This window comes from Pristiophorus japonicus, chromosome 1, assembly GCF_044704955.1.
Source record: "Pristiophorus japonicus isolate sPriJap1 chromosome 1, sPriJap1.hap1, whole genome shotgun sequence".
In the NCBI taxonomy this organism is placed as follows: domain Eukaryota; kingdom Metazoa; phylum Chordata; class Chondrichthyes; family Pristiophoridae; genus Pristiophorus; species Pristiophorus japonicus.
Window position 1 is genome coordinate 353,054,458 of NC_091977.1, and position 14,064 is coordinate 353,068,521.

Sequence of the window (14,064 nt, forward strand, 5' to 3'; positions counted from 1 at the left end):
GTGTGGGGAGAGATTAGGAAAAATGTCTTTACACACAGTCGTTGGAGCATAAAATATACAGGAAATTGTTGCGGGATAGACAACTGCATCTTTTATGGCAAAATTGCACAAATATTGAAAGCATCAGTAGATAGAGGGTTATGGGGAGAGAGTGAGGCATTAGGATTAGGTTTGGATTGGTCCAGAAAAGGGCTGGAACAGATGCAAGAAACTTTTATGTTTCTACTATTCCCTCTTAAAAAACATTTAGAATATCTGCTACCTGAAAAGAAGGAATTGCCCATATTTCTAATTGACTAATCTAGTTGAATTTTTTGAGGGGTTGAGTAGCATGGTGGATAGGGTAGTGTCTATGGAGGTGGTCTGTATGGACTTCCAGAAGGCATTTGATAAGACTCTGCACAAGAGATTGTTAGCAAATATAAGCGCGCACGGAATTCGGAATTGGAGTAACCTTATGATATGGGTTGGTAATTGGTTTGTTGGTGGAAGACAGAAAGTAGGGATAAAGTGATATGTATGCAACACCTTGTAACCATCATTCTACCACCACCAGAGGGCGCATCTGATGGAGTCCCAAGGGATCCCAGCATCCCTTGGGAACACTGCATATAAGCAGGCCTCCCATGCTGTGCCAGCATTGTGGAGTCAGAATAAAGAGACTAAGGTCACTCTTACTCAAGTCTACAGTACTCAGTCACATTGCTTTTTTTGAGACATAATTGGCAACGAGTAATAGAAATACGAACCATCATGCGAAAATGCAGAGAACTGTTGGTATCCTGGAGAAATTCTCAGAAAGTGACGATTGGGAAGCCTTTGTGGAGTGACTCGACCAATACTTCGTGGCCAATGAGCTGGAAGGGAATGAGAACACTGCCAAACGAAGGGCGATCCTCCTCACCGTTTGCGGGACAACAACCTATGGCCTCATGAAGAAACTTCTTGCTCCGATGAAACCAATAACCAGATCATATGAAGAACTGTATATGCTGGTCCGGGAGCACCTAAATCCGAAGGAGAGCGTTCTGATGGCAAGGTATCGATTTTATACATGTCAACAGTCTGAAGGCCAGGAAGTGGCGAGTTACGTCGCCGAACTAAGGCGCCTTGCAGGACATTGCGAATTCGGTGGATTCCGGGAGCAAATGCTAAGAGACTTTTTTGTGCTTGGCATTGGCCATGAGGTTATCCTTCGCAAACTATTGACTGTTGAAACACTGAACCTGAGCAAAGCCATAATGGTATCCCAGGCATTTATGTCCACCAGCGATAACACCAAACAAATTTTGTAGCATAAAGATGCATCGGCAAGTACTGTACACGAAGTAACGTCGTTTTCAGGCAGGAATGCATATGGCACAATGTACACGCCTGCAGCTGCATGGCCTCAGATGACTCCAAGTCCTCCATCAAGTGTGAATATGAGGCAATTAACACCTTGTTGGCGCTGTGGAGGTGATCATCGAGCCCATCAATGCCGCTTCAAACACTATGCATGCAAAGGCTGTGGAACAATGGGACATCTCCAGGGAATGTGCAGACGAGATGCAAACCATTACGTTGCAGAGGAAGACTGATCCATGGTGGATCAAACTGAACTAGAGACGCGAACCGAGGAGGCAGAAGTATACGGGGTACATACCTTCACCATGAAATGTCCACTGATGATGTTAAAAGTTGAGCTGAACGGAATTCCAGTATCCATGGAATTGGACATGGGTGCGAGTCAGTCTATCATGAGCAAAAAGGCCTTCGAGAGGCTATGGTGCAACAAGGCACAAAGGCCCAAGCTGAGCCCTCTTCATGCTAAAGAGCTGATCCCTGTTGTTGGCAGTGCAGCAGTAAAAGTCTCCTGTGATGGAGCGGTGCACGAACTCCCACTATGGATTGTACCAGGAGATGGCCCCACACTGTTCAGCAGAAGCTGGCTGGGAAAAATCCGCTGGAACTGGGACGACATCCAAACACTCTCGTCCGTCGATGACGCCTCATGTGCCCAGGTTTTGAGCAAGTTCCTGCCGTTGTTTGAGCCAGGCATCGGAAATTTCTCTGGGGCGAAGGTGCAGATCCACTTGGTTCCCAGTACATGACTCATCCACCACAAGGCATGTGCGGTGCCTTACATGATGCGAGAAAAGGTGGAGATCGAGCTGGACAGGCTGTATCGAGAGGGCATCATTGCGCCGGTTGAGTTCAACGAGTGGGCCCGTCCGATTGTTCTGGTTCTCAAGGGCGATGGCACGGTCAGAATTTGTGGGGACTATAAAGTAACGATTAACCGTTTTTCGCTGCAGGACCAGTACCCGCTACCCAAGGCAGACGACCTATTTGCAACGCTGGCAGGAGAGAAGACGTTCACCAAGTTGGACCTGACCTCGGCCTACATGACGCAGGAGCTGGCGGAATCTTTGAAAGGCCTCACCTGCATCAACACACACAAAGGTCTGTTCATCTACAATAGATGCCCGTTTGGGATTCGATCAGCTGCTGCTATTTTTCAAAGGAACACGGAGAGTCTGCTAAAGTTGGTTCCGTGCACCGTGGTTTTCCAGGACAACATATTGATCACAGGTCGGGACACCATCGAACACTGGCAGAACCTGGAAGAAGTTCTAAGTCGGCTAGATCATGTGGGACTCGGGTTGAAACACTCGAAGTATGTTTTCCTGGCACCAGAGGTTGAGTTCTTAGGGAGAAGAATCGCGGCAGACGGCATCAGACCCATCGCCACCAAGACGGAGGCCATCAAGAACGCGCCGAGACCTCAGAACGTGACGGAGTTGCAGTCGTTCCTGGGACTCCTCAATTATTTTGGTAATTTCCTACCCAGGTTAAGCACCTTGCTAGGACCTCTACATGTGTTGCTACGCAAGGGAGATGACTGGGTATGGGGGGAAATCACAAGAGACAGCTTTTGAGAAAGCCTGAAATCTATTATGTTCCAACAAACTGCTTGTTCTGTATGATCCATGTAAACGTTTAGTGCTAGCTTGCGATGAGTCTTCGTACGGGGTCGGGTGTGTGTTACAACAAGCTAACGAATCGGGAACATTGCAACCGGTCACTTATGCGTCCAGGAGTTTGTCCAAGGCCGAAAGGGCCTACAGCATGATTGAAAAAGCTCTGGCATGCATTTAAGGGGTGAATAAAATCCACCAGTATCTCTTTGTGCTTAAGTTCAAGTTAGAAACTGACCATAAGCTGCTCATAACGTTATTCTCAGAGAGCAAAGGTATTAATTCCAATGCCTCTGCTCGCATCCAAAGATGGGCGCTCACGCTGTCTGCGCAGAAACTCTCAGTCAGCTACCATTGCCCACCACTGGGGTGGAAATGGCACAGTCTGCAGACTTGCTCTTGGTGATGGATGCATTTGAAAATTAAAAGTCACCCCCCAGATCAGGACCTGGACCAGCAAGGATCCTTTACTGTCCCTTGTAAAAAACTGTGTTCTCCATGGGAGCTAGTCCAGCGTCCCAGCGGAGATGCATGAAGAGATCAAGCCGTTCCAGTGGCGCAAAGACGAAATGTCCATACAGGCGGACTGTCTTTTGTGGGGTAATCGCGTAGTTTTGTCTAAGAAAGGCAGGGAAATGTTCATACGCAACCTACACAGTACCCACCCAGGCATAGTAATGATGAAGACTATAGCCAGATCCCATGCGTGGTGGCCCGGCATCGACTCAGATTTGGAGTCTTGCGTGCGCCAATGTAACACTTGCTCTCAACTGAGCAATGCATCCAGGGAGGCACCGCTAAGTTTGTGGTCATGGCCCTCCAAACCGTGGTCTAGGATCCACATTGACTTCGCTGGCCCGTTTCTAGGCAAAATGTTTTTGGTTGTTGTGTATTCTTATTCAAAATGGATTGATTGTGTAATAATGTCTGTAAGCACGTCCACTGTCATAATCGAAAGCCTACAAGCCATGTTTGCCATGCACGGCCTGCCTGATGTCCTTGTCAGCGACAATGGGCCGTGCTTCACCAGCGCTGAATTCAAGAAATTCATGACCTGCAATGGGATCAAGCATGTCACATCTGCCCCGTTCAAGTCCGTATTTAATGGCCAGGCAGAATGTGCAGTCCAAACCATCAAGCAAAGCTTGAACGCGTGTCGGCAGGCTCCCTGCAGACCCGCCTGCCCCAAGTCCTGCTCGGCTACCGCAAAAGACCCCACTCGCTCACCGGGAATCCCCCTGCCGAACTGCTCATGAAAATGGCACTCAAAACAAGGCTGTCTCTAGTCCATCCTGATCTCCATGATCATGTCGAGGGCAGGTGGCATCAACAAAGCAAGTACCATGATCTGCGCAAATTTGTCACGCGATATTGAAGTCAATGACCCTGTATTTGTACTCAACTATGGACATGGTCCCAAATGGTTTGCCCGCACTGTCGTAGCCAAAGAAGGGAGTAGGGTGTTTGAGGTCAAACTTGCAAATGGACTAACTTGCAGAAAGCATTTGGACCAAACCAAACTGCGATTCACAGATAGCCAGGAGCAACCTGAAGAGGGCACCACCAACTTCGACCCTCCGATACACACACAAGTGGCAACCGACATCACGGTTGACCACGAAGCGGAACTCATCATCCCCAGCAGCCCAGCAAGGCCAGCTGCACAGCAGCCCAGCGAAGGCCCAACCAACTCACCTGCACCTGTGTTTGTACCGAGATGATCGACTAGGGAGCTGAAAGCCCTAGATCGTCTCACCCTGTAAATAAGTGTACTATTGACTTTGGGGGAGAGTGATGTTATGTATGCAACACCTTGTTACCAGCATTCTACCGCCACCAGTGGGTGCATGTGTTGGAGTCCCAAGGGATCCCAGCACTGCATATAAGCAGGCCTCCCATGCTGTGCCAACACTGTGGAGTCAGAATAAAGCCACTAAGATCACACTTACTCAAGTCTGCAGTACTCAGTCACATTGCTTTATTTGAGACATAACATAAAGGGTTCGTTCACTGATTGCCAGGATTTGTGTTCACAGGGATCTATAATTGAGCCACAGCTTTTCACCGCATACATATTAATGACTTGGATAAAGAAGTAAAGAATTGTATATTCCAGTTTGCAGATGACACTAAGTTAGGTGGCACAGTAAGTTGTTTGAATGGGAGTAGGAAGTTACCATGGGACATAGACAGACTGAATGAGTAGGCAAAGCTATGGTAGAGGGAGTTCAGTGTGGGGGAAGTGTGAGGTCATCCATTTTGAATTTGAGAAAGACAAATCGGAATATTTTCTTAATGGTGAGAAACTAGGAACTATGGAAAAGCAATGGGATTGAGGTGTTCATATATACAAATCACTAAAAGCTAGTGCACAAGTACAAAAAGACTAATGTTGGCCTTTATCGCAAGAAGGCAGGAATTCGAAACTGAGATGCTTCAGTTGTACAGAGTCTTGGTCAGACCACATCTGGAGAACTGCATTCCGTTTTGGGCACCAAATCTTAGGAAGGATATAGTAGCCTTGGAGGGGATACAGCACAGATTCATCAGAATGATACTGGGGTTAAAAGGGTTAAATTATGAGGACGATTACATGACAAGAACCAACAACATGTTGGTATTAACTAGCTGTCTTATAGAAATTTAAGTGTAAGTTTTGCTAACTGTGGGGCAGGTCTTCACAAAATCCAATCTAAAATGCATAACTATTGCAAATTGCTGGGTTACACTATCGATCTCCCTAAAAGCATGCATGATGATAGAAAAACATGAAAAATTATGTATTCCAGTTTTCGAACCATTTGAATTTTGTTTTCTCTTTTAGGCAAGTTGATGGTTCGATCCCAGTCCCAACTCATTACTACAGTATTATGACCAGCTGCCTGGATAGCACTCAGCCTGTGGACAAATGTGACGGGCCACTCACCGCATCATCATTCATTCTCCCACATAGACCCGACAATGATGAAAGTTGTAATGTAAGTGTGGAAAACAGGAGAATTAGACAATACTGTGTGATAATGGCACTGTTTTAGTGTTGCACTGTCAGCCATTGCCTGAGACATATCACCTCTATTTGAAATAAATACATGACGTGCTTTTCTCATCTAATTTCATCTTTCAGTTTTTCTCCCTTTCCCTTACTTTTCCAGGTGCACACCACTACCCAAGGGACTATACCACAACAAGTTATGCTCTGACACAATTCTTTGGATAGTCCTCTGCACGCAGTGCATGTCTTAATGACCATTCTTAATGAACCGGGATAGTGTGTTGCAGACGATTCGAACTGAGCCGAGCCCCTGTCAACATGCATTCTTCAACAGGGGTCAATGGACGGGTGATCAGAATTGAGCACCCTGACTGTACGGAGGCCAATTATTGCACCCTTTTCACCACTCTGGCTGAGATCAGCTATGTCATTATACACAAGAGATTGCATCTTGGATGTTACTGGTCTCTATGGCACTGTATTACACCAGGCAGCATATTTACACACCTTAGTTAAGTCCTTAATATGTTGAATCTAGTTTCCCTTTATCACCAAAATGAAGAGTATCAGAATCAAATAATTTTATTCTTTCATCTCATTTTTTAATTTGATTTATTCATTGTTCTCTGAGAACAGCACTTTCATATTGCAAGAAACCCCAGCAACAGCATTAGACATTTAGCCACCTCACCCAAAAACCACACATCCATTGCAGTGCAAAGTACAGGGAATGGTGTACATTCTTTATTCTCATTCACCAACATGAGCATTTATCTCCATTCCATCAGTCTGTTAGGAGAAAAAACAAGAACTGTTCAAGGATATACACTGTGTAATTCGGAGGCAGACATTACCCAGAACAAATGTGTAACTTTCTTCTCCTATTTGACTCTTCGACCAAATTAATCTCCTAAATCATCCAACCTATACCGGATCAATTCTCAACAGGAGCTGTCTAGGAATTTTAAACTGTCATCAATATAATGGTCACTCTTCTTAAGTGATTCTAATAAACACCAGGCAAAAATAGGACCCAAACTAGTGGAGTGCTTCCCAAATACTTTAAACCAAATTTAAATGTATCTAAATTCTATCTTACCTAAACAACAGTATTGCTTTGAGTAAATCAATGAAATTATATTGTCATTAAATATAGATCTGGGAGCAAATTCATCTCTTTTTACTCCATTAAAAAAAAAGCAAGGCTTGCATTTATATAGCGCCTTTCACGACCATTGGATATCCCAAAAAGCTTTACAGCCAATGAAGTACTTTTTGAAGTGTACTCACTGTTGTAGTCTAGGAATATTTTCAGTGGAAACCCCATTTAAGCATGTAAATGGGGTTTCGACCAAACTTCCACCAAAGTTACGGTGGGAGAAGCCCCAAGGAAATTCACTCTCATTATCGCCTACAACAACAACAGTTTGTATTTATATAGCGCCTTTAACATTGCGAGACGTCCCAAGGCACTTCACAGGAGTTTGGTCAAAGAGGTAGGTTTTAAGGAGCCTACCTGGACTAAGGGGCCAGTCCAAAGGTCAAGTTACAAGGGTAATGCTAGGACTACTCCCAATGTTTTATTTTAAATAAAAGTGAACACCTTTTCAGGGCTTCCGCCTCCCGCTTTTCTAATTCAGGTGTTCCCATATACGTTTGTAGATTTTTTTCTGTAAGCTGTCAAAAGCTAACAGCAGGCTAACAAGGGTTTAAAGCATGAATGCTGTGGTGCTGTATTTCAAAATAATAAATACATACCATCAGTTAGCAGTTTCACAAGAAAATACTGCATCAAAGCATAAAGCCCATGCTTGTTCTGATGGTTCAGTGGATAAAAGCAACGTTGGTGCGATACTGAGCTATGCAGGCCAGGAAGGTTCCAGGTTCACTCCCTGGCCTATGTCGAGTTCACCAATCTCACTCAGGCCCATGGGGAATGTACTACAACTGGCCTCAATGTTCTCAGCCCAGCAAGTCTCTGCCTTCAGGAGAGCAGGTTAGAAAATTGGGAAAGAATATAAGCAGAATCAGTAAGGTACAAATGATCTATATTGGACCTGAAATTGCGCACCCATGGGCAGGTATGAGTTAAGCACTCGCTCGTGGGGTCCCTGCAAGTTCTGGGTTTAGGTATGTGAAAATTCTCTTGACAGATCCACTGCATCCGAAACCAAAGGGCCTCCGCGGGCGGAGAGTTGGGCTATTTGCCCAACGCCTGCCCAGCGAATGTCCTTCAAATTCTGCCTGCTTTTATCAGTGCAAGACTTTTAAAGTACAGAAAAATACATTAAAAAAATAATTTAAACATTTAAAATCCTAATAAAGGTACATTTTTTTTCCGACCCTTTAAAATATGTAAATTTTTCAAAAAGTTAAATTTTTTAAAAATAATTAATTAAATTCCATTGTTATTCATTTGAAATATGTGATTGTTTTATTTGAGTTATTTTCAGTGTTTCTATGTTTTTAGGGGTATTCCCATTCATTACTACTACTAGGGGAATCAAGGGGTATGGTGAGAAAGCAGGAATGTTTCTATTACTACTAGGGGAATCAAGGAGTATGGTGAGAAAGCAGGAATGGGGTACTGAAGTTGCATGTTCAGCCATGAACTCATTGAATGGCGGTGCAGGTTAGAAGGGCCGAATGGCCTACTCCTGCACCTATTTTCTATGTTTCTATGTTTCTATACTTATGGTGGTTCCATATATACAAAACTCACAAAAATGAATGAGGATCCTCCTACTCTGATAGGTTGGGCCAGCCCACGTGATCCCAGTGATGCATACGATACCCATATGCTCCTGGGATACGTGGGCCCTTAAGAAGGCCTTTGCCTATAGGCCCAGGACCGCAAGTCTCCGAACCTCCGGGACCACCAGGTACTTTTGTAGAAATTTTTGCGGTCGAAGGCATCCGGTCGCAAATTCTGGGCCATTAAAAAGGAAAAAAACTTTGATAGTCCTAGCTTGCCCCTATTTCTGAAACTAATGGCATGTTTTAAATTTTGTTCTAATACAGTAAATTAACTGAATAATAATGGATTATGAAATACAATGACTATTTCAGGGATCACAATATCTACAAGTTAAAATTTCCCCCACAGAAACAAAAAAAGCAACCCACTGAAACAGTTTTATTTATAAATAGCCATTTGGAATAAACAAATAAAATATTTGTTTCCCTACCAAAGTTTCTTTTTTTTTTGCAGCAATTGCATAAATTCCCACCATATTGCATAGATTATAATAATTTAATGTCTCTTTTGAAATTTGCCAGCGACTTGTAGCTTTCTCTGCCCTTTTATAAATGTCTTTTATTATTTTATTTCACTCTTCCAAATACTGAAATGAAAATCTGTGCAACAATGCAGTGTACTGGAGCCAAACCTTTAAACAAACTTCAGTTGAGGTCTTCAAGATGATTAAAGGATTTGATAATGTAATTTGAAAGAAACTATTTCCTCTGGTGGGGGTGTCTCTCTGTCTCGCTTAAGCTGCCCCTTGGAGTCAGAATGGGGGAGTCCAGAGCAAGGGGACATAACTTAAAATTAGAGCGAGGCAATTCAAGGATGATGCCAGGAAACACTTCTTCACACAAAGGGTAGTGGAAATCTGGAACTCTCCATCACAAAAAGATGTTAAGGCTATGTCAATTGAAAATTTCAAAACCAAGATTGATATGAAAGGGTGTATTAAGGGATACAGAACCAAGGAGATGAAGTGAAGATACAGATGAGCCACGATCTAATTTAGAGGCAGAACAGATGCGAGGGGCTGAATGGCCTTCTCTTGTTCGTATGTTTCTCTTTAGGATAACAGTTACAAATGAGGCTTTTGCAAATCAAATGTTGGTATTGGTTAGCATGTATACGCTCCCAAGTATGGCCCACAACATGTTAGTGAATAAAATATTACTAGATTTCATCAACACTAAATTACCATTACAACACAAGTAAAAAGTGAAATACTGCAAAGGATGGAAATCTGAAACAAAAGCAGAAAAAACTGGAAACACAACAGTGTCTGTAGAGGGAGCACAGACAACTAAACACCGACGAAGTATTGGTGGAATGATAGAATTGATCAACTCAGTCAAGTAATAGATGAAGCATTATAAAAAGGACTTTAAAGAAACAGAGGAGGCCGTGTGAATAGTTAAGTTAGTGTGAAGCCTAAGGAAAATACAAGAAAACGGGAGAGTTGGAAAAGCGGAGCATCAGGTTTGAAATTAAAACAGGTTTGAGATTGAAATAGAAGACGTTGGCAAAGTACAATGGGGGTCCACCAATGCCAAAAGAAAAAGAACAGGTGAACAGGTGAACAGGTAGGGCGCAACCCTCCCGCCATCCCCCGCCCCCTCCCCCGCAGCGTTTTTCATTGAATAACTTCTTCCCCCACCCAAATTGGCAACCCGTCCTTCCCCCCCTTCCCCCCTCCCGCCCTTACCCTTGACACCCACAGAATAACCCATCCTCTTTGTAAAGGAAATGGAGGATATGGCTAAAGTCTGAAGTTACTGAAGTCAGTGCTTAAACCAGAAAGCTGCAAGATGCTGAGGAGAAAGTTGATATTATTTCTGAAGCACCATTCTGCAGCCGATCAGAAGTGCTTTTGGGATGAGCTTGAGAGCAGGTCACTTGCCCCTTCCCTTCTGAGGGGATTTAAATAGGGGGTGTTAAATAAATTGTAGGTTGAGTTTCCCACCTCCCCCTACCCAAATTTCTTGGAATTTCTTTTGTTATTGCCAGAGGAGCTCTAAGGATATGTACTATTGTGTTTGTTTTTTCTCTAAGCCTTTGAGGCTATGGTAGCATTTCATTTTATTGCACCATTTAAAACAATTTAGATTGCTTTACATGTTAATTACTTAACGTATCTGTTTATAGTTATACTCTTAGACCTAAATTTGAATACAAGCCAGACTGACGGGAAGAAAATTTCTTTTCTCTGCTGTCTGCAAGGGGCATACAAGAAATATGCTCATATAAAAAGAGTGAGAAGAAACTGTCAGGCTCAACAGTGCTTATTGTATCAACTACATGGCGCACTACCCTTCCCAACCACCTGCAATATTAGCACTGTACATTCACAGAAAACATATGTTTAGAACACAAATAGAAAGTAATCTCGTATTTTGCATATTTCAGAGTAACGAGGATGAATCAAAATGGGTTGAAGACCTCATGAAGTTACACACGGCACGTGTGCGTGATATTGAACACCTAACTGGATTGGATTTCTACCGCAAGACCAGCAGAGCTTATCCTGAAATCCTTTCTTTAAAGACATTCTTACAGACATTTGAAAGTGAAATCTAAATCTCTTCTATTTGTTGTTCTTGCAGTACATCTTTTACTTACAGGTGTATATTTTTTTAATACTCTTTGTTTTTGTATTTATTAATTCAAAACCAGAATATTTTAAAAGCTGTTTCTTTAAAGCTTTGCACCTAATATGTCACACTTAATAACAAGCATGTGCCTTTCCCTCTCCCTTGTCATTATTTAGCTGTTTGAGTGATGTTTGTGTTTAAACTGTTTGTACTATTGCAGCTTTTGTTTTTGCCTAAAATTAGGACTTGGGCTACAGGATTTAAACTTGCATTGAGAGAAATCCAAGATTATTCAGTGCATCGTTTGTTCTGTAATTTCTGTCCTGCGTATCAAAAATAAGATAAGTAAAACTACATTTATATTTCACTATTGCTGAGACGAGGCAGACTTACTATGCTTTATATGCAAATCGAGTCACAAATATAATAAATCCTGAATCAAATTGTAATAATTGTGCTATGAATTTTTTTTTAAAGTTAATTAAATGCAACATAAACAGGCTTCTACTTACACTATCAATGCACATTACAGAGATGCTCTCAGCTGAAAAGATGTATGTGGCCTGAGAGATCTAAAGAGGTGGAAGAGAAGAAAATAGTGCAGTGGCTTCGTTTATGTTTGGGGCATCTGTTTTTTCTTTGATATTTGATGTGATTTTTAATTGGAATTTTTACGTGTATAAAAATGTTCTGGAATAAGCTGCGATCAATACAACATTTTAAAAAAATGTTAGGTTTTAAAATAAGCTTTTTGCCATAAGAGTAAATCTTGAGCTTTCTGTTTTGAGGTTTAAGAGCTCTTCCATATTAAATATGTCACAGCTGGAGCAATACTTAGCTTCAGTATCATCCATCTCAACCCCAATTCACTGGTCAGTCACAGAATTAGTACGGAATGAGATAGGAAAAAAATGCAAATAATAAATGCTGTCTCAAAATTCTGTGCATGACACAATACAGAATGTCCAGAGTTACTGCCTCAATCTCATACAGGCTACTTGGATGCTTGTAACAACAACAACAACTTGTATTTATATAGCGCCTTTAACGTAGTAAAACATCACAAAGTGCTTCATAGGAATGTTCTAAAACAAAATTTGACACCGAGCCACATAAGGAGATATTAGGGAAGATATCCAAAAGCTTGGCAAAAGAGCTAGGTTTTAAGGAGTGTCTTAAATTGAGGAAAGAGACGTGAAGCCGTTACGGAGGGAATTCCAGATCTTAGAGCCTTGGCATCTGAAGGCATGGCCATCAATGGTGGAACGATTGAAATCAGGGATGCTCAAGTGGCTAGAATTGGAGGAGCACAGATATCTCGAGAGATTGTGGGGCTGGATGAGATTACAGACATATGGAGGGACAAGGCCATGGAGGGATTTGAAAAAAAGGATGGAAATTTTAAATACATTAAAACTGTGCAGGTCAAACTTGTTTTTTTAAATTGTCCAAGTTTAATATATCGAGTACAGGATTTACGGTATTTGCGAGGGTCACTTACACATTTCAATGATGAACCTTACCATTAGATGGCAGAGAGGTTGACTGATAGCTGAAAGTGACTTTTTGAACAAGAAATTCAGTTTAAATCTGCAGCTCAGAAAAGAGTTCATGGAAGAACATCACAATTTTCCTAATATATACAGGAGGTGAATTTGGGCAAGGGCTCTCCTGATTGTCGGCTGCAACTCCAATGGAAGTGCCATATAAACAGTGGTTTAAACCAGTTTTCCAGGGTTAACGCAACACTTCCACCAAATTTAAGATGGAATTCACCTCCATACTCGCATGATCTGGAAGAAAGTCAGTGGAGTCTTAAGACATTAGACACATCTGTTTCATCATACTGTTATTTCTGCAGACTATTCATTTGCACAGGAATTTAATTTAACAAGTCATCTTTCTAAATGTAGTTAACACTCGTGTTTTTTTTAAAGAAATGTGAATTTGGAATGTTAAAAAAAATTAATAAATTCACCCTATTTTAACAAGAATAGAGCCAAGATGGTGCAAAACAACATGAACTAACTGAGCATGTTGGAGTCGCTTGGAAACAATATTACAAGTACATTGTTGTTGCTCAGTCTTGTGCATGGTTCTGAGATTAGAATTTTCACAACCTGGATGGCGTGTGATGTGGGCTATTTCATTTATTACAAAAATAATGATATGAAATCTGTGTTTCCTCTCCGAGATAGTTCTGGGATTCAGATACTGCCCTGGATTTCCCCTACCCTCACACATGTGGGTTCTGTTTCAGTTGAAATATGCACAAATTCCAGAACAGAAAGAATACCATAAAAACTTGCCAGATATTGTATACAGTCGTTCTGGTAATGAGCTGACTAAAGAGTGTTTTCTCCATTTTGTACTGCTAGCTCTATGTACTTCATTGATACGCTTTTATACTGAAGCGGAGGGAGCGTTGGTACAGAATGTACATCCAGTTGAATTGCCTTGGCACAATAAGTCATTTCTGTGTACTGGTTTAGTAAAACAAAATGGAAACAAATAAACATAATCATGAAAAAGAAACTCGATCATTGTATTATAGAATTTACTTTGTTTATTTTCATTGTTTTTGTACTAATGTTCAAAGCCTTCAATTTATTTGCCAGTGGATCCTTCCAGTCTGCAACAGGAGACATAGCCAATATCTTACAGTTCACCATCCATTGCTGCATCCAGGATGTGACTGAGGCTCTCTACACCAGGCTCAGCATAGAGACGCAGGACCAGCCAGGATAGAGGGCTTCCCTGTGGTCTGCACAGATACAG

The 14,064-nt window shown here is 42.0% G+C and overlaps 1 protein-coding gene across 6 annotated transcripts in view; it reads left to right on the plus strand.

The window, feature by feature from the left end:
* Window positions 1–13,821, plus strand: part of enpp2 (ectonucleotide pyrophosphatase/phosphodiesterase 2) — a 122,462-nt gene extending 108,641 nt beyond the window's left edge. For all 6 annotated transcript variants that reach the window (XM_070890597.1, XM_070890591.1, XM_070890616.1 and 3 more), the window contains 2 exons: window positions 5,785–5,938; window positions 11,102–13,821. In XM_070890597.1, the coding sequence (XP_070746698.1) occupies window positions 5,785–5,938; window positions 11,102–11,272 (325 nt within the window). In that variant the 3' untranslated portion in view covers window positions 11,273–13,821. The remainder of the gene's footprint in view (window positions 1–5,784; window positions 5,939–11,101) is intronic.
* The last annotated feature ends 243 nt before the right edge of the window (window positions 13,822–14,064 follow it).